Source organism: Solenopsis invicta, chromosome 5 (assembly GCF_016802725.1).
Source record: "Solenopsis invicta isolate M01_SB chromosome 5, UNIL_Sinv_3.0, whole genome shotgun sequence".
NCBI lineage: Eukaryota > Metazoa > Arthropoda > Insecta > Hymenoptera > Formicidae > Solenopsis > Solenopsis invicta.
This window is the reverse complement of record NC_052668.1, coordinates 1844018-1866356: the sequence shown is the minus strand read 5'-3', so window position 1 is coordinate 1866356 and position 22339 is coordinate 1844018. Positions and strand designations below refer to the sequence as shown.

Here is a 22339-nt window from a genome sequence, read left to right as displayed (position 1 = left end):
TGAAATAACGTAAAATCTAGTATAATTTGTATTGAATTCTAAGAACAATCACTAAAATAACTTCGTTACAGTTTATTTAGACATTGCAAAATGGTTACTGATTATTAATGTTCATTACGTTTTTATAAGAGGTGAATTTCAATTTTGACGATAGCAGTAATTTTTACAGATGCACAATAAGTAATTTTGAGAAGTATGTTAGATATTTTTTAACTTTAATCTAGTTTGAAGGCCTTGAATAAGGCTTTTAAATAATGTAATTGAATTTAATGTGTGTCATTATGTGTGTATGAATTCGATATATAAAGTTATACCTTGCAGTGAGAGGGATCGTGAGATGGTCGTAACTTATTAGCATTATGAGCTTAAGACTGTTTTTGCGACTTTACAATTTCATAATGAACATTGCAATAATGCATACTAGCAACAAAAAAATTATTTTAAAAAGTTATTTGTAAACCAAAGAAATTAAAAAAATTTTTTTTTTAATATATTTTATAAAATGTTTATGAAACTTTTTGGCATTTATTAGTATGTAAGATCTACGAAAGATCATTAATTTATAATTTTTTATAATTAAAAGTGCCTTTTAATTATAAAAAATCATAAATTAATAATCCTTATTAACGCTTTCATGACATTATTTGTTAGTATTCTGCGATCTCTATGTTAACTCACAAATGCATCCTTTTTTCCCTCTTCAGTAAATTGTAAATTAAGTTTGTCCTATATACTCGAGGAATTTTTACCTAGGGTGATTGGTAGAACTTTATGGCTACAAAGTACACTAGTGTTGATAAGAATTGTGTTGCGTTAATATTTACCAAATTATTAAAAAAGAAAAAAAACAAAATGATATTCTACAACCTCCTTCTTTCCTCTACATACTTTATATACATATAATACATATTATACAAGGTATTTAAAGAAAACCATTCGGCATTTATATAATAGATAACACACCATATTGAGTAAAAAAATCATAATGAATATAGGTCGAAAATTCAACTGTTTCTGACAATGAGATATAAACATTTTTTCATCATGAATGATTTACTGACTTCTAAATATCGCATGTTTACCTTCGTGTTTATAAACCGCGTTCTGTACGTTCTCATTTAATTTCTATACATACTTCATTACATCGGCAGATTTCATCGGCAATCAGTCACCAACCAGAAATTGCGGATCTACATATTATTTGATGATTATAGTTATAAGATATCGTGCTGTACACTGAAATAAACATTACATGCGATACGTAGAAGTCAGTAAATCATTTATGATATTAATATACAAAAATGTTCATATCTCGGAAACAGTTGAGCTTTTGACCTATGTTCAGGTTTTCTTATTTAGTATGATGTATACTATTTATCATATAAATGTTAAATGGTTTTCTTAACACCCTGTATATAATACGTATTACATACAGTAGTACGTTATTAATAATGCATCGCTTTATATAACTATTTTGTTTATTTCTTTTATGTTTTTTGTTTTAAATTAAAAACACCTTAATTTTTATAATATTACAAAGTATTAAAAATATATTTTATTGTAATATTGCTGCAACATTGTATTGCAATATTTCTAAAAATGGATTGTTGTTTTTTGCTGCAATGTTACGTTTAGTAATATTTTTGCAGTGCTGTAATGTCACAATAAAATATTCCTGTAATGTTTTTGTGATACTTCTGTGCTAGGGTGAATAACTAATCTTTTATTTACTTGACGCGAAGGGTTGAGAAGTAACACGTTATTTGTAATTCCGTTACTGTTACAGTTACTCTTTTTTTTAGTAATAGGCGAATAACATCGTTTTTCCTTTTTTGTAACTGTAACGGTAATGTAACATTTTTTCAGTAATAGTAACACATTTCACAGTTACTTTTATCATTACTTTTTACACTTTGAAATCTATTTGTGACATAATTTCCATTGTGTTTAATTTTCAGTCTTCGATTATAGTATTAATCTAGTGTTAAATTTAAGATCAACTTAACCTTAAACACACTACTGGAAATCCTAAAATTTTGGAATCGATCGTTTACTATGTAAAGACGAAATGAGAAAGAAGATTCGAGCTAAGTGGAAATAAAATTTGAAGTTTCTCCTATCGATTGATATAGTTGACTAACTTCATTTTTTAACTAAAATAAAATGACACGGATGTAAAATTTATTCAGGAAGGTCTCCCAGATTCCGTAGTGTGTTTAAGGATTAATATAGTTTTAAGATGTCATAAACAAATTATATTAACACATACATGTTACGAATAATTTTAAGTTTAAAATTATATTAAAATTTTGAAATATAAAATTAAAGATGTAAAGGGTATAAATTTCTGCATTTTTAAATTTAATACAAATAAAAAATTTTAATTTTAAGCATTTTTGAATCTTTCTCATTAAATTTTTTGTGATCTTGCGAATTTAACATACAAATAATAAGTTTTCATTAATATTTTATCAAAAAACATTAGAGGTTTAAACTTTTTGTTTAAAGTAATGATAACAAGTTACTTTTTAGAATTAGTAATTAGTAACAGTAACTTTTTCGACTCTTTAATAAATAACAATGAGTTTTTAAAAAATAACTTTCTCAATCCTGCACGAATGTTATACATTCTTGCATAAAGACTTGTACAGTTTAAAGATGTAATTTGGATGAAAAAAAATTACAAGATTCAGATAGAAATTTCATGTCTTGATATGTTTATACAAGAAATGTTTGAGAAAAAGTCTTTCTGCTATAATTAATCGTTCTAAGCACGCGTTTGTTAGATTAAAATCGTGCATTTTACAACCTACTTATTATTAGTACAATGTACAAATGTATAAAATTTGTATAACGTTTTCGCCAAAGTGCCGAAGTAAATTATATGTATTGCCAGTATTATACATATACGGACGGTACGAGAGATTTTAACAACTTAAATTGTTTTACAAGACTACTCTTTTACTCTTGTCACAACGTAACTTTGTTCACTGTATAGTTATTCATAATGTAAAAGCAACATGTAGACAAGAGTACTTTCAGCAGTGAGTTTGTGCGCAGCTCAGTACCTAGAGACGATGACTTAAACTACGGAATTATATCAGCGATAAAAAAAGGATTACACTAACACAGTTTAAAAAAAAAACAGAATAAAACTAATTATTTCCTATAGTTTTTTAAACACTGAATATAAATCCGATTTCCAAATACTCCATCACATAATTTTGAGAAAGTTGCAATTAAAGTTGTAAAACAAGATTATTTTCCCGTATTTTGTCGTTTTATAATTACAATATGTAATAGGTTGGAAAGGTTTTATTACAATCAAAATTAAGTATTATGTATTGTTACAACTTTCCTTTAAAGGAATCTTTTCGTCTTGGCTGTTAAAATATTCAAGATTAAATATCTATTGCGAAAAAGTTATGAATTAGATCAATTAAATAATTGATGATTTACCATATAACTTTCAACTATTTTATTTTATTTAAGGATTTTTTAGATCGCTGAATATAAATAAAATTAACAAATTCAAAACATGCTCAATATGATAAATGCTTAAAAAAGTCTGAATTCTTGCAAAAATTTGTCATATATTATTTAAAAGTCTTTTATGATACTGAATACGAATTTAATGCTAAAAGTGACAAATTCAAAATGATGAGTTAGCACTGTATAACCGATGAAAATAAAAGCATGTTTAAATTTTAGCAAAAAATAATATATTATAGTTTTTACATACTCCCTTTAAACCTTTGCACACAGATGCGAATTCGCACCAGCATCTTTTTAGCTGCTATTTTTTCAACGCAGGATTTCAGTTTAATGGATTTTTTTATTAATATAATGGTGTTTTTTAATCTTACATCATTAAGGCAAAGGGCGCGAACTCAACAGTTAAATGAGCACACGCTGTTATTGGTGTATTATTTTAAATCATTCAATCAGACCTTTTGATCTAAAAGAATATACACCAATAACAGCGAGCGCTCATTCAATTATTGAGTCCGCTGAACATGTCCAAAGTTATTTCTCACCTGTTTTCCTTTAAATTGGAAAAAAACGTCAAATTAATTTTATTATATGTAAACAAAGTTACGAACTGTCCAAATTGCGTAGAGCGAATTCGCGTATGCTACGTACGGTCATGCAAGATGTGTACAAATAAAAGATTAATCATGATATCTCATTAATCATAGACAACACAAAAAAATTTTTTTGAGGGTTAAACGTTTTAACATATTTAATTTTAATTGCAAAACTTATCTAGCACATCACATATCGTAGTTATAATGTGACAAAGTACGTAGCCTTTCTTTACAATTAATTGCAAATTTCTACTAAATTATGACACAAAGAAGCAATGTGGAAACCAGATTTAGAAATAGAAATCAGATACAAAAGAAGTATAATTAGTCTCATTCTGGTGTCCAAAGTCATTTTTTTTAACTGTGTAATTATCATTACTAATGTCATCGTGAAAAATCTTACTTCATAAAAATTCTCAACTTGCAGAAAACATTTAATCTCCTAAAAAGTACATACCAAAAATATTTATTGCCATAATATTAAAACTTTTCAATATTGCAATTCTAAAATCCTATTTATCTAGTTCAGATATTTCTCCGTGTATCCATCGATTTTTTCGTCATTATTTTGCGCATATGCAAGTTTGGCAAAGTTTGGAAGGAACACTAAGACAACAAACATCCTAATGATTGTTACATTTCATGAGTTTACACGCGAGCAAAGGAAGAAAAAAGACAAAGAAAAGAGATGTACAAAAAGAGAAAAAGAAAATGTATGTGTTCGTGTATGTGGATTAGGTGAATAATAGTAACTAACAATTAATAATTACAGGTAAAATAATTCTTAAGTGCATGTCGCGATTACAATTAAACTGTAACGGATAGCAATTAAGTAACAAATAAAATTATGTGACTAGCGGGCATCACGTAATTTTAGTTTTGTTCTTTCTAAAGGCTGGAAAGTGCAGTTTCCTGCGCCTTCGTTTAAGCTCGTCGTTGTCGGCGGTAGAATTAGAATCAGTCGAGAGCGTCTCGTCATCGATAGACATAATCGTAGGTAATTCTTTAAGTAACTTCTTGGCGCCTGTTGTACTTGTCGTCATCGTTGTTGTCGTCGTCATTGTCGTCACTGCCGTCGTTACAGTCAATGTTGTCGCAGGACGATAATTGGATCTACCCGAAACATCAAGCGAATTTTCCGAATACGACGTTTTCGCTAGAAACGACGAAGCCTTGTCTTCGTTAGCCAGCATGTTTGTCTCCTGGCTGTAAGAACGTACAATGTTGGACTTTTCTTTGTACATCGCAGTCGTTCCGGAAGCTCCGGAGGAGGGCTCTTCTGATCCGTCGCCCAGCACAAATTGGACGGTCCCATGTGTCTCTCTCTCCGCTTCGCTGCTCGAAGAATCAGAGAGTTCATTTCCGAATCGATTACCGGACGGTATCGACGATTCCTTCCACGCCGAGTTCTCCAAAATACCTACGAATATGCCAAGTGTATGATGTCCAAAATGCAAATTCCTTTTTCTATCGCTACTAAAAAGACAAATGATACTAATAATCGATATATTTTCAATGAACAAATAAAAACAATTTAATATAATTACATGTTCAAGTGAAAAATTATATTTTAATTCAATCTGTATGAAAATTAAATCTAAAAGATATCAATTAATTTGTAATTTATTATTCTGAAGTCTTATTATTTTAACAGCGATATTATTCATTCATTACACATTTTTTACATTTTTTATTTTATATTGAAATAAATGTAATATTATTTAATAAAATATAAATGCACACACACACACACATACAGGCACAGGCACACGCACACAATTTAGCCAAATAATACTACATTTATTTCAAATAAAAACCAAAAATGTAAAAAATATTTTATGATGCGAGTATGCTCACTACACACACACACACACACACACACACACACACACACACACACACACACACACACACACACGCGCGCGCACACGCACACGCGCGCCACACACACACACACACACACACACACACACACACACACACACACACACACACACATATTTGAAAATTAATACAAGCATTAAATATACTAAAACATATTTCCATCGATCAACCATTTAAAAAAGTTCATAAACATGGGTCAAAAACTCTCATCTAATATTTAGGAAAAATTTGATTTTAGAACAGTTGAATCTTAACCATATATATATTATTAAACATACTAGGGGCGAGGTCTGGAAGACCCCCTATGATACTGCAAACGCTTGCTGTGTGAAGACGGAATGAGATAGAAGGTTCGCATCAAGAAGTAAAAAAAGTTTGAAAATTCCTTTTTCAATTGATATGGTTAATCAACTTTATTGGTCAATTAGAATTCGAACGACACGGCAACAAAGTTTTGTTGGGGTCTGTAAAACCATCATTGAGTATGAGTGTAACATTTTTGTGAGTAATCTTATATATATATATAAAAAAAAAAACTAGAAACAAGTTTGAAAACAGATCCGTTCGCATATGTAACTTGTATATACTCTGTCTAAAATTAGAATACTATATATAGTGATGTGAAAAAGGGGACTTCTGCGCAGAGTCCAAAATATATTCTGAAACACATCAATTTTCAATTTTAGATACCTTGAGTTAATCAAAAATACTTCATATGTGCCTTGTTACATAATTATACTTTTTAATAGGAACAACAATAACATAATTTTTTTGAAAGTATAACTCTTTAACTTTAAAAAGCCGTATTGTAAAGTCCTTAGAACTTTTTGGTGCAAAGATATGATTCTTTAAAAAAAAGTGGATTTTTATACATTTAAAAATACCTCATAATATTCTTCTTATTACATAATTATACTTTTTAAAAGAAATGACAATGCCATAATTTTTCCTTGAAAGTATGACTCTTCAGCTTTAAAGTGCCGTCTTTTAAAGTTCTTAAAAGTTTTTTGTTGCAAGAATTTTTGAACAATTTTTTATTTTCGTTTAACGGTTTTTCCTTTATAACGTCACAATAAATCATTTTTCGGCAATGCCGATTGTGCAGTCATATTTCTAAAATTTTGAATTTTCATTTGACAAAAAAAAATTGTAGAAAAATATTGATTGAAACCAAAGTTATAGCTTCTCAAAGCTTGAAAAAGTCTCCCAGGCTAGAAAATGTGGTAATGTAATTTTTTGAATCGATGTGTTTAAAGTTAAATACAAAGCATCAATAAAAAATGTTACAAAAATTATATGGTCTCAAAGAAGATAAAATCAATTTTTTTTTAAATTAATTACCCAAAGTTATTTAAAGGTTCTATTTTTATAAATAAAACTATTATAAAATCATAATTATAATTATAATGATTATAATTATGATTTTTTTCATATATATGATTCATCTAGTTATTCTGTATATAAATTATATTCTGTAAAAGTACTAAAACAGTGCTATCAAAAAGTTAAAAATTTACGAGATACTTTAATCTGGCATACTTTGACATAAATTGCTTTATTTTCAAGATATTCCATTGTTTCATAATAAAATTTTTCCTATCTCAGAAACCAAATATTTTAAACAGTTCATATAAACTTTTTTTAATCTTTGATCAATGGAAATATATTCTTGAAATATTTGACATTTATTTATATCCTGTTTACACATACACACACACACACACACACACACACACACGCGCGCGCGCGCGCGCGCGTATATATTATGGCCATTTTGAGTAATTGGGAATTATACATAATGGTTAGTAAATATAAATAATTCTCAACTTATTCGATCAATATAATTAAATAGAAAAGAATGAATCAAATTTCTCAGCCTTTTATATACAGGGTGTATAAAAAATCCCGGATCCCTTGATTATTTCGAAAACTAAGCATTTTTGAAAAAAATATTTCAGATAAAAGTTGTAGGGTATGAAGTGGTGAATTTATTAATGAGACAAGTTTGACTTTCGAGAATGTCATCAAGGTCAGGCCAACATTAAATAATCTTTTTTTTAATAGAATATTTTATTTTTGAACAGAATCTAATTGCTGTTAAGAGTTTTTCAAAACACTACAATAAAGTTTATTTTCCTTAAATACTTTTCGAGTTATTAGGCTTGAATATTAGTACTAACGTTACTAGCATTATCCATAGTGTATTGAGTGAATGTTGCCAGATCAGATTTCTAGCTTTTGTGCACGAATGCATACGCGCGCGTGTTTCTCCTTCCTTCTCTCCCACCCTCTTCCTTTTCCACCAGTCTAGAGATCTTTTCTGTTAAGCTCATTTAATCGCTACACGTCTTCTTGACCCCTGAGAGTGAAGTTTAATGTAGTAATGCTCACTAAGATAGAGCATATCTCTTTTGATGATGCGATGATCGTATAGAGTGTTCGTAAAAAATCTTACGTACAAGTGACAGAACTTTCCAACCAAACTTTTAGAAATGAGAACAATGGTATATCTAAACCGACTGTTATTCATACTGTACAACGTTTTGAAGAAGCAGATTCTATCAAAGATATAGTTAGACAAGGTAGACCTACAACAGCGACAAATCCTAATAAAGCATTAGATGTTATGCAGTCTTTTGTAAAAAATCCGCGTAATTCACTTTGAGAAGTTGCACAACATGATATCAATCTTAATAAAATTGTAAGAGAAATTCAATTCATATAAAATCCATTTAGTACAAGAACCATGTGAAGACGGTTTTAATCCTTGCATGGAATTTTGCGAAAAAATAACATTAAATATCAATAGAAATTTTCTATTTGTAACATTGTTTCTTTCAGATAAAGCTACTTTTGAGTTAATCGGAAATGTAAATCGATATAATTGTAGATATTGGAGCGATGAAAATCCTTGCACGAGGCACATACTCAAAATTCACAAAAAATCAATGTATAAGCCAGGAATTTTAAATGATCGGATTGTTAAGCCGCTTTATTGAGGGAAACAGCGGAGAATTACTTAACCATACCTCAAAATGAAATAGTACCGGCAATACGCAACATCGCTCGTCAAAACTTCAATGTTTGTGATATATGGTATCAGCAAGATCGGGCGTCACCTCACTACGGTTTACAAGTACGCCAATATTGAATGAAGTTTCTCCAAATAGGTGGATGGGAAAGAGTTACATTAAATAGCCAACACGCCACTGGTACAAACCAACTCAACTATTTTTTGTGGGGATATTTAAAGGATAGAATTAACAATACAAAACCTCAAAATCTTGGTGATTTGCGTTAACGAATAACAGATGAAATTAAAGCAATACCTAATAAAATTTGTAAAAATGTAGTCTTAAGTTTCCCTAATCGTCTAGCATATTGTCAGACTATACAAAGACATCAATTTGAGAATTTGCTATAATCGTCATTCTTTTAAAGCAGAAATTGTAATGTTTGCAGCACGCGTAGACGTCTCGCGCATGCAGTAAAATCAGATAGAGCCGAGCGCGGGCGGTACTAATTTTCAAGCCTCATAATCTAGAAAGTATTTAAGGAAAATAAACTTTGTTAGTGTTTTGAAAAGCTCTTGACATAAACGATTAGATTCTAAAATCAAAAATAAAATATTCCATTTAAAAAAACCATTTGATCCTGACCTGACCTTGGCAACATCGCCAAAAGTCAAACTGGTATCATCAATAAATAGATTTTATGCCCTACAACTTTTATTTGAAACATTTTCTAAACCATTATCTAAAACAACTGTCAAAGACAGACAGATTTTGTATATATCTTTGATTAATATAAGCACTGATATCAATAAGATTTCACTGATTTAGAGAATATAACTTGACAAACATGTTTGATATTTAAATCTAGAATGTGAAAGTATACGGTTATATCAGATTCTTTATCATTCGTTAATCACGTAGTAGAACTCACAATAAAATACGCAATAACATCAGAAGTCGTAGTAAAACATTCGTGAAAAGCATCATTATTTTATTTTTTAAGACCTTGACCTCTAATGTGTTACATTTTGAAAATGTACATTTAATCACTTTGTAAGATAAATAATTTTAAAGTGAACTAAATTTTAATCTTTTTTTTTTTTTGCTCTAAATCTAAGAATTTCGAAAGTAATTTTTCATGTTTTCGATGTTTCCCCAAGATAAGCAATATATCACTTGATTTCGTTTAAGTAACTCTTTAATATGACATATAATTTATAAATAATAATTGACAGCTAGAACTCCTTATAAATAATAAAATGAGAAAAAAGAGATAACTTAGAGCGGTAAACGGTCTATTTAAACTGATTGGTTTAACTTACAATAATTTTTAATTATCATTTTGGATGAGATTTATATGATCGTTTTGTAAGTGCAAACGTTTCGGCTTAACTTTAAACCATCTTTAAAATGATGTAATGTTACAATTTGATGATTCATAACAAATAAACATAAAAAATCCAATTAGAGAAAAATTAATTTAGATGCGCACCATTTATTGCGCTGACTTTTAAATGTTCTCTTTTTTTTCATTTTACTATATATAATTTATAAATTAATATATCTTGGGACTTCGTCATATATTGGGTTTTCGTTTGGCCAAAAAACAGCCAAAATTCAACATCTTTTATTTATCACATTAACATCAAATTCATATTTAGCACTTTGGAAATATTACTGAACAAACATGCACAAAATAAAATTAATATAATCTATTTTATAATGAATTTTGCGCTATATTGAATCCGCCATTTTGAAATTTAAAATTCCACATCAAATTTGTATTCCGAGTGATCTCGAAAATCCTTATATAAAATTATCACAATTCTATACACGAAAGTACCCATATTTGCATCTATTTTGCATTTTAAGGTCTCTCAAGGAATTAATACTTCTGTATCAATTAAATTCAATTATTTTTCTTTAGCTATAAACCGTGTGCCAATATCGTTATCAGATTCAAAACGCAATCATAAACTAAAGCTAGAAATACTATCTCAAATGAATTTAATCATCTTATTAAAGATGATGTTTCATGTATCTTAAAAAAACTGTAAAGAATTTATTGCAAAAATAATAGAATTAAACAATGAAAAATAAAACTGAAAAACATTATCTTAATTGATATGGAAATATTAAGAACCAAGATTCACTTCTATCGAAAAATAGTACTTCGTATTTCTAGTGTTATATCGAAGCTTATTTAAATAGTTCGTACAAGCTTATGTACGTCTGTCTATTGTTTAATACTATGTTAGCAATTTAATATGCGCTAGGCTTTGAAATAAAAAACATGCAAGAAGTCGAAATACCAGAGTTTGATACAGGTCATATTAACAAGCTCACATAGTTTTATTTTTTGCAAATTTGCTTGAATTTATTAATAGCAACTGCTAAATATTTTATACAGAAAAATAACGCCATTGTTATTTGATCTTTATAAAACAAAATTTACTAAATTCATTGTAATATACATATATGGAATACATTTTAAGGCATCATTTCCTTGATAAATATACGTAATTGCGAAACAATAGATATATGTTTTACAAAATAGTTTAAGGACAACAATTTGAAACTTAATTAGTAATTGTTTACAACTAGATATTTTTTTAATTCCTTGCAAATAACGAGATATCACATTTGACGACAAAACATTTAAAATAAGATACTGTTTCCTTTTCAATATGCACATAATTAGATTATTAATAAAATCGATCTTAAAATATATATGTATACATATATCTTATTTACATTTATAATGCCCATAATACTCGTACATTGATTGTCGACAGATTTTTATGATTCTATGTGTGTGTGCGTGCGCGTGTGTATCTTAGCATCAAGATTTCTAAGAATTAAACATAAACAAATGTGCATCTTAATAAAAAATTATTGAACATTTTTTCATGGACTTCTTACTACAATATATCTACATATAACTTCATCTCGTGTTTGCGAAATTCGTATCCGTGTACATTTATAAAACAATATATTATTATGTACAATTTTATATTTTGTTTTGGATCGTATTTATACCAGTAACATTCTAATTAATAGCTGTTCAATTAATGATTCTTGAATTATTGTCATGTACATGTTGCAATCAGATCTAATACTAGTATCGTAACGCTATGAACAAATATAATTAGAATGTAAGTAAACATTTGAAAGAAAAATCATATTCGTTATATTTCTAAATAGCACAGAAAGAATGCAAAAACATAACAGAAACATTTCATTGCAAAATTGAAAAAATGTTGCGAAATGTTATTGCAATATTACTGCAACAAGCAGCAATTATAAAATATCCATCTTAAAAAATATTGCAATTTTGTAGCAACATTACAAAGTAATATGTTTTGGTATTTCTGATATTTCAGGTACCATTTTATTAACACATTTCGGTATATGTAATTTCTAAGAATGTCATATATCTCTACAGAGGCGGTGATACACTAAGTAAATTAGCAAGGCGTAAAAGTGAATTTTTCAGGGGCATCTAACATCGCATTATTATACAAAATTTAATTGAAGACGTTACTTTTTTAAATGCATTTCTTAAAAAGTCAAATTTTTAAAAAATCTATAAAAATGTTTTAAATATTTAAAGGAATTAACAACAAAATATTTTCTTTTCCTTTTTTCGTAAACTCGTTGATCTTGAAATTAAAAAAATATCTTGTAAAAATGTTTTTTTAATTTCAAGAGTTTGTTTGCTCTAAAAATTTGATATATTTGCAAAAAATCATTGTTAAAGTTAAAAAAAACACATACAACTTTATTTATAACATACTATAATTCTCATCACCTTAAATTTAAAATGGAAAATAAGAAAATTCATATCAATTTTTTAAAGCTTAAAAAGCCTACTTTAAAATATTTTTTTTCTAAATTAAAAAATGTTTTTCAATATTTTTATTAATATCTTTCAATATCTTATTTTGAAGCTTGATAAATCACCATCAGATAATTAATAAAAAAAAATTTTGTGAACATGTATAAGGCTCTGATTTATATATTGCATGGAGGCATCGAATAATCTAGCGCTGTCCTCACTTCCCTGAATTAATTTGTATAGAAAATAAAAAATTTTGCTGCTAAAATTTGCCTCTAAAATTTATCTTCTTTGAACTCAATTTTGAGAACCCGCCCTTTCAAGAAATCATCTCATTAAATGAAAAATCTTATAATGCTTTTTTTCTAGCTTGTTTTTTTTTTTAATTAGAAAAAGTAAAACTCCGCTAAGTCCATCTAATGACAGTGGCACGTAGTGCCACTGGCTCGCGAGTAAAATACAACACATTATTTTTCAAAATAATTTTGAAACGTTGCTGCAACATTGTTTAAATGATATTGTAAAAATCTTTGCAATGTCTCTGCAATATTACACTGTAATATTGCAATGTTGTAGCAATATAATTGCAAGCTTCTGCGCTGTATGAAAGTTATTTTGCATAAAAATTTCTTTTAATTCATATGATTCATAACTTTCTTTATAACATTATGTGTATATAATGTTATAATAAAAATACTATATTTATGTAAGGTATATAATTTTTCACTTATTATATATCAAAAAATCCAATCACTAAGGTTAAAATTATATCTTAAGAAAACAGAGTCCTTAAAAAATGACAGACATGCTAAAATAGCTGATTGTACATAAAATAAAATACATAAACAGTGGCTTCCATAATTTCTATATTTTATGCATTACTTATAAACTCAATATTATTTGTCATAGCATCGTTTGGACATATCACTTCTCTCAATTGACTTAATTTAATCGATTTATGAGTATTCGTAACGTTAATTTTTACTTTCTGTTTCTCATGTGTCACGTATTCAAAATGGCAAATATTGATACATTAGCATATTCTGGCACAATAATGGCATCATTTATCATTCTTGTATTTCTTATATAATCCCTTACTTATCAGGCAACATATGCAAAGTTGGATTGCATTCCGCATTCCTCGTATGCATATGTTAGCCAAGTTATTATATAGCGGTTACGATGTATACCTAAGGCACATGATATTCCAATGATAACAAATTATAGAAATTTTATAATGTTATATGTCTGTTATTGGTATAAAGTTATTAATGCTACAAAAAAAATATTTTCTTCATTATCAAACACAAAATGCAACTCATTAGTAACCTATCGTCAAAAAGGGTTCAACGTCATGTGGCCGATATATGTGTGTGTGTGTGTGTGTGTGTGTGTGTGTACACACACACGCGCGCGCACACACACACACACGCGCGCGCGTATGTATACATATACATACATACATACATACATACACACACACACACACACATACATACATACATACATACATACATACATACATACATACATATACAATGCCCGCCAAAAGTTTAAGGACACTTAAATAATTTTTGAACAAATCTAGATAGCAAGTTGAAATTTAGAGAGATTATATAAGATCATAAAAACTATTTACTGATCTTATCAGTTTGATCTTGAATGGCGTCGCCAAGGTCACATCAAAATCACATTAACTTTTTTAAATAGAACACCCTATTTTTGATTTTAGAATCTAATAACTGGTGTCAAGAGCTTTCCAAAACCCTACAAGAAAGTTTATTTTCGTTGAGTACTCTCCGAGTTGTGAGGCTTGAAAGCTACAGTATACTGTAACTTTCAAGCGTCATAACTCAGAAAGTACTTAACAAAAATAAACTTTTTTGTAGGATTTTAGAAAGCTCTCAAAATCGACTATAAAAAAACGCAATAAAAAATATAATGTTAGAGTATCGGTAGTTTCCTAATTAAAGAGTATTGGTACTTCCTCAACATTCTATATTTTTGATTACATTTTCTTGTAGTTGATTTCAAAAGCTTTCCAAAACTCTACAAGAAAGTTTATTTTCATTAAGTACTTTCCGAGTTATGACGCTTGAAAGTTACAGTATACTGTAGCTTTCAAGCCTTACAACTCGGAAAGTACTTAACAAAAATAAACTTTCTTGTAACTTTCTTGGAAAGCTTTTGATACCAGTTATTAGATTCTGGAACCAAAAATAAGGTGTTTTATTTAAAAAAGTTAAAGTGATTTTGATGTGACCTTGGCGACGCCATCCAAGGTCAAACTGATAAGATCAGTAAATAGCTTTCATGATCCTATATAACCTCTCCAAATTTCAGCTTGCTATCTAGATTCGTTCAAAAACTATTTAGATGTCCTCGAACTTTTGGCGAGCACTGTATACACACACGTAACATATAACCAGGCCACAATAATAAAATGAGCATTGGTACATCAATCTAAGTACTCATTGGAATCCGTGTCCAGCTTACCTGCAGCGACAGCACTAACTGACGACGATGCATACACTGAACTTGCCTCATCGTCTAAATCATCTTGACTACTTAGTCGTCCTGTAATATATTACATGCAATCATTCAAAAAACTGAAAAATCATAACGAGTTTACAAGTATTCTTTTGTAACTACAATTTTTGTAGGGGTCGATAATAAATAATATTGCTCTATTTTAATATAAAATTAGATACCTCTGAGTCCGAGACCTCTACCATTAGGTGTTCCTCTGTATAAAACTGTTTCTAAATAATTTAAACCGTTATTGTTAATTATATTGAAACCGCAGAGTAATTCAATTTGCTTCCAACGATGCACTCTTTCTTTCAACTCATTTGTTACTTCATTTAATGCAGTTCTCGCTTCAACTATGCTCTTGTCAACTTCATCGATAGATTTTCCGTGAGTCGAAACAAAGGCACCTACCAGGCTAGAACGTTTCTTTCGTAATTTTTCACACTGCAATATAATAAACAAATATTGTTCTTAATGTGGTATATATCTATTCCCTTGACATATTGGATGTAATGGTACCATATTATCTCAATTAGCTAAGCTAATTGAGATAATATGGTACCATTACATCCAATGATTAATTGCTTCAACAAAGTATTTATTGTCAAATTGTGCAAAAGAATTCCCTAAAAATTTCTAAATTTTACAGAAATTTTATTGAAAATTCCAAATAATATTAGAGAGTTTAATGCAGACTTTGAAAAAAATTGATTTTTTTATACTTTTCAATATTCCTTAATCATACAATCACAAAAAAATTATTTAAGATTCTCAACTGACAAAATTATTTAAGATTCTCAACTAACAAAATTATTAACTTTTCAAAAAACTTTTTAAAATGTTTAAAATAAAACTCGACACGAATTAAACTTTTCGGCCGATTTTCAGTTAGTGCTATTCTCCTTACTTCACTATCCGCGTGTAATCTATATCAATCGGCATTTGGAATGCGCTTGAAGTAGCAAAGTAAAAAAAAAGTGTTAAATCGACCGAAATGTGCAAATTGTGACGAGTTCTGATTTAAAATATACACATGAATACATCGCGGATATTCAATTTAAGAACTTCACTTAAAAACAAAAAAGATTTAGAAAATACTAATTTTTAAATATTTTTTGTTTTTAAACTTAAGTTGATTATCCCGTTTAATTTGTTACGCGTATATTACGCATGTAAGTTTTCTATAAAGTTAATTGAAAGAATTTAATAATATCGATAATTTTGTTACTTTAGGAAAGAGAAACAGTACGGACTAAATATGACATATAACATATTTGTTTGCAAGGATTTAATTCGCCGAGAATACGGAATTTAAAAAATAACACACCGCCAATTTAAAACACCGTATTGTTATTAATGTTTTTAAAGAAAAACTCATGAGTTTTACGAAAATACACGTGAATGTACATGCCACATTTACTGTTAATTTATTTTGTATTATCAAAAAAAATGACCAAAGAAATAATTTTGTCAAAAAAGACAAAATTTAAATTTAAAAATATTATAAAATTCCAAACAATTTCAATAAAATCATAAGAAAATCCATAACATTTTCATAGATATAAAAAATAAATTCTCTAAAAATAAAGATTTTTTCATTAGCAAACACTGATTAAATAATTTAACAAAGTTTAATTTTTTACCGCTTCTCGTGCTTGTTGAAGTTGTTTTTCAGCTGCTATTTTTTTATTTGTATATGCCTTGTTCTCAATTTCATGAGTCAATTGTAGCCAGTGCTGCAATCCAGCTGGTGGTGACCAACACCTATCTTCGAGTTCACCCTCAGCACGTTGTAATTCCAACTTCAACATCTACAAAATATACAGGTTGTTAAGAATATATTAAATTACATACGTGGTGTTACACACACACGCACACGCACACGCACACGCGCACGCACGCACGCACGCACGCACGCACGCACGCACACACGCACACACACACAAACACACACACACACACACAACATGAACAAAAAACGGCATTAACTTCAATTTCTGCTTTTAATTGCGACACTTCAAGATCCGAGTATGAAGTATGTAATCCCAAGCTTTCATCTTGCAAACGTTTTTCCAAATTCTGTTTTTCAGTAGTCGCACTTTCTTGCTCCATTCTAGCTCTTTCCAGTTCTTTCTGTAATTAATTATATAAATGCAATAATCTTGATAAAATTTTCTTATTAAAAATATTTGGAGGGCTGTTCTTTTTAGTTAAATTCTATTTTGTATTAAGAAAAAAGAGAAAAGATAAATTGTGTAGGAAATTCAGCTAAAAAAAGAACAGACCTTATTTCTAATTTCACTAAGATCAATTTTTTATGTATCTTTGGAAAAAGATACCTGTAAATTTTCTAGTGCAAGTTCTGCTTTATGCAAACTTTCTATATCCTTCATCATTCTATGTAGATGCTTCTGTGAATTTTTCTTTTGTTGATACGCGTACCAGCATCCGATAAGTGCTCCAAATAATAATGTAACCAAAACCAAATCTTTGATGTTGTGTCCAGCTTCTATTAATTATTACAAATAGTTTTAAATTAGATATAAAAATAAATCATATTAGATTGTTATATTAAAGAAGTTCTCCAATATATTCATATAAAAATTAGATAAAATTTGGAGATAAATTTGTGATTAATATAAAGCATGCCTAAAGTTTGTCAATTTTTTTCACTAGTTTTCTGTAAACTTGAAACATAATTTTTTTAAATAACATTAAATTTAATGAAAAAGAGAGATATAAGTAAATTAACCGTAAACAAAATATAAGAATTTTGAAAAATTATATTTGCAAGAAAGAATAAAGTTTAAAGAACATTTTGGAATAAAAAAAATAGAATTGTACAGTATCACTTTCATGTAAAAATATAAAATATTCACGAATTATATAATTCTTTTAAAATATAACATTATATCAGTAAAATGTACTTCTATCAAGTTAGGCACTCCTACTAAAAAAACCAAAATAAGATGTACATCAAAATTAAATTCTAATTTAAGTGCTCTATTTTTTATTTTCTATGTAGTGCTCTATTCTTTTAGTGCTCAAGCTGTTTGGCAGGAATTTGTATTTTAAGGTAAGTACTAAATTCATGTCAAGTTAGCACTTTTAATTCCAAATTTAACAAAAATTAAAAAAATAAAAACAATAGAATTAAGTACTTTTTAAGTGTTTTTAAGAACAAAAAAAAACAAAATTGAGTTGTCTATTATGTCTTACAAGGAAACTAACGAAAGTGTCCACCTCAGATTAAAACAAGCTTTTAATATGTTGTAGTACAGATAAAAATAAGGAACACGTATTTTTTAATACGTGCCTCTTTGCACTTTTAAGGGGTAAAACACCCCTTTAAAAAAAATCGATTTTTTTCTTTTGAAGCATATATGGTTGAAACTGTAAGATAGAAAAAAATGTTCTAAATAAAAGTTAAATGACTTGAAGAATACTTTATAACAACAAAAAAATTTTTTTTATTTTTTATTTTTTTAATACTTTTCCCTACTTAACTATTTTTTTTTAACGGATTCCTATTAAACAGCTAAACACTAAAATTAAAAATAGAGCAACAAACTAGTACTTTATTTTGATCACTTGTTGTCACAATGTTACTATAAAGTCATTATTAAGAACTTTTTTCTCATTTTTTTCTAAATTAATAGAAGGTTGGACAAGACGGAGTAGTTAAGATTTGACGATAAATAAAAGCTAGGTTTTCATAATCAACAAATCATCTTCACTTATTAAATATTCTTTGGATAACAATCTCCCCCTTCCCCCCCTCTCTCTCTCTCTCTCTCTCTCACTTTCTCGTCGGTCCTTCATAACTGAAGAATCGTCTCCATTTAATAAACCAGCATGGTAGCGCACGAATGATTTCCAATGGTTTCTATCGATGACTATTTTTATCGATGTTTGGAACTTTGTTTTTGTATTCTCTTTGATTTAATCAACCCATTTACTTGAAAATTAATTCGCGATCTCTTGCCCTCCACGCTGTGTTGCCGAAATATGTTAGTATGTGTTTATAGCAGGTGGTAGACTGTCCTTCTATTTCAAGTTCTCTAAGGATAAGTATAATAATGAGTTCAGTCTACGGTTCGTAACATTCGTCTCCAACACCTTATTTTAATTGCGTCGATTTTTTCCCTTTCTTTTGCTCAGATGGTCCAAATCTCTACTCCATATAGGAAAATCAGAAATATTAACCCTTAAACACATCGATCCCGTAAAATACGTAAACACATTTTTAGGTCTGGGAGACTTTTCCAACTTTGAGAAGCTATAACTTTGATTCCAATCAACATTTTTCAACAATCTTTTTTACACATGAAAGTTCAAAATCTCAGAAATGTGATAGCATAATCGGCATTGTCGAAAAATAATTTATTATAAAGTTATAAAAAAAAACATTAAGCAAAAATAAAAAATTGTTCAAAAATCCACTTTTTCTTTAAAAAAATCATATCTTCTCGACAAAAGAACTTTTAAGGACTTTCAAATACAGCGTTTTAAAGCTAAAAAATCATACTTTCAAAAAAAAATTATTGTCATTCCTTTTAAAAAGTATAATTATATAACAAGAAAAATATGGGGTATTTTTGGGTATCTAAAAATCCACTTTTTTTAAAAATCATATCTTTGGAACAAAAATCTTTTAAGAACTTTGCAATACGGCGTTTTAAAGCAAAGAATCATACTTTCAAAAAAAATTATGTTACTGCCATTTCTATTAAAAAATATATTTACGGTAACAAAGCAAATATGAGGTATTTTTGATAAATTCAAAGTGTCTAAAATTGAAAATTAATGTGTTTGATAATATATCGGACCCTACACAAAAGTTCTTTTTTTCACGGCACTATAGTATTTTAACTTTAGTCAGAGTAACATACGCGTATGGATCTGTTTGAACGTGTTTTGTCCAGTTTTTTGCATAAGATTATTCACAAGAAAGTTTCATTCACGCACTATATGGATTCCATTGACCCTGACAAAACTTTGCTACTGTCGTTCGAATTCTAGCTGATCAAAAAAGTTGATCAACCATATCAATCAAAAGAGAAGATTTCAAACTTTCTTTACGTCCTGATCCGAACCTCTTATCTTATTCCATCTTCACACAGCAAGCATTCAAAACTTCATATGGGGTCTGTCAGACCCATTTATGTGTTTAAGGGTTAATGCTCGGATAAGACAAATGGTCGTTTTAGTTGTGACAATTCTTTGTTTTATTTCGGGCGCGCTGTCTCCATCTTTATTGATACAAGACCCTAGATAGATGAGTCTATATCTTGTCATCGAGGTTTGCAAATTTGCTGGCTTAATCTATTATCATGAATTTGGTCTTGATCTTGTTAACAGCGAGTCCCGTTTCTTCGTTCTCAGATACAAGTGTTTGTAATAGCTTTCATTTCTTCTATGGCAAGTAACACTGCGTCATCGGCATACTGCAGATTAATTATTTCCTCTCACCGACAATAAATTATTATTCCTAGCTTTCCAATGTCTTTCGGATAACATACTCTCCGTAAATGTTGTAGAGCATGGGCAATAGTATACAGCCCCTCGTACACTCTTTTTCGTTTTAAATACTTTAAAGTACCAGGTGCCGATTTTCACGTAAAATCAATTGTCGACGTACAGATTGCGAATAATTTTGATTAAGTGCTCAAAAACGCCAATTTCTTTCAGGATCATCCATAGCTTCTACCATTTCACGCAATCAAATGCTTTCGCATAATCAAATAACGCACAGGATATTGAATTCACAGTTCTTCTCAATAATCTGGCTTATATTAAGAATTTGTGGCCTCTTGTCTTTTACAAATTCTATTTGTTCTTCTGGGATTTGCCAATCAAGGAAGTTCTTGAATTGTTAATTTATTATGCGCAGCAGTATTTTGCTCGCGTGAGAGATAAAAGCTATGGCCCTATAATGGCTGCATTTGTCAGTGGCTTTTTTGTGAAATAACATAAAGACTGATTCAATCATTGAAGATTCCTGATTCCAATTTGTTCGGACTTCCTAGCTCACTTTATAAGGCAGTTCTTCTGCAATATATAGTTCCGCACAATCTCCAACGTTCCAAATCCGCATCCATCTCATTGAGAATCTAATCACAGTCATCCTCAATGGCTCAATCCTCGGATTTTTCGTTCTTGTTAGCTCTCACTTTGCAAAACAGATTCTTAATTTCATTATTTATTGAGTGGTGTTAGTAGAGTTCGGCGCAAACGCTATTGAGATATACGGTTGTGTCTTTTCAGCGTCGTCTTTACATCTCTGATCAAAATATTGATCATAATTCTCAGAATAGCTTAACTCTGTTTCCTTCAGTCTCCGTCTCCTAAGGATGACATCAACAATCTCAGGTATAATATAATTTAAGTTCTTCCTGGTTGAAGAAGTTAAGTATTTTTCTTAGCTGCTTGTGTTATCATTTTCTTGAATGCTTGTTATAATTTTCTTGATGCTTCCCACAAAGAATTGTCATCTTCCATATACTGCGTTAATTTCGCAAGTAGATTTTCTGTTTCTTGTCTAAAACCGTTTATATCCACTCTTTTTAAGTTTTGTGTGACTTCTGATTTGCATAGCTCTTTTAACCTAATCCGTATTGTAGCTATGAGAAGCTAATGATTACTTCCACAATCAACTCCTGGATAGGTCTTTGAATTCAGCACAAATAATCTCCGTGAATCATTATTTGATTCCTACATCTGTCTCCTGGAGATATACAAGTGTATAGTCATCGCTTGTGGTACTTGGAGCAGGTATTCATAAGAGCAAGGTTTTCTTCACCACAGAATTGTAATAGTCGATCGCCGCGCTCATTTCTTTCGCCTTCCCCACCATGCGCCGTAAATGATCGTCATCTTCAGTACTCCCAATTTTTGCTTTAAGTCCCCGATGACCATGATGGTTTCTCTTTTTGGTATTTCTTTGATAGTTTGAGATAATACGTCGTACAAGTGCTCGATTT

General features: G+C 29.3%; 1 protein-coding gene and 1 long non-coding RNA gene across 3 annotated transcripts in view; one reads left to right on the top strand and one right to left on the bottom strand.

The window, feature by feature from the left end:
- Nucleotides 1-325: 325 nt before the first annotated feature.
- LOC105193777 (stromal interaction molecule homolog) overlaps nucleotides 326-22339 on the bottom strand; it is a 58905-nt gene continuing 36891 nt past the window's right edge. Inside the window, exons 6-11 of one of the 2 annotated variants that reach the window (XM_026140131.2) lie at nucleotides 17696-17865; nucleotides 17346-17489; nucleotides 17000-17167; nucleotides 15536-15800; nucleotides 15321-15401; nucleotides 326-5508 (exon numbers count right to left, since the gene is read on the bottom strand). In XM_026140131.2, coding sequence (XP_025995916.1) covers nucleotides 4952-5508; nucleotides 15321-15401; nucleotides 15536-15800; nucleotides 17000-17167; nucleotides 17346-17489; nucleotides 17696-17865 — 1385 coding nt within the window. In that variant the 3' untranslated portion in view covers nucleotides 326-4951. Of the gene's footprint in view, nucleotides 5509-6480; nucleotides 6632-15320; nucleotides 15402-15535; nucleotides 15801-16999; nucleotides 17168-17345; nucleotides 17490-17695; nucleotides 17866-22339 lie in introns of those variants that run through there. The other variant, XM_039448985.1, reaches the window with a different exon arrangement.
- On the top strand, nucleotides 7326-10271 carry LOC120357717. Its single transcript, XR_005574729.1, has 2 exons — nucleotides 7326-8554; nucleotides 8814-10271. It is a non-coding gene; the product is annotated as an uncharacterized LOC120357717 (long non-coding RNA).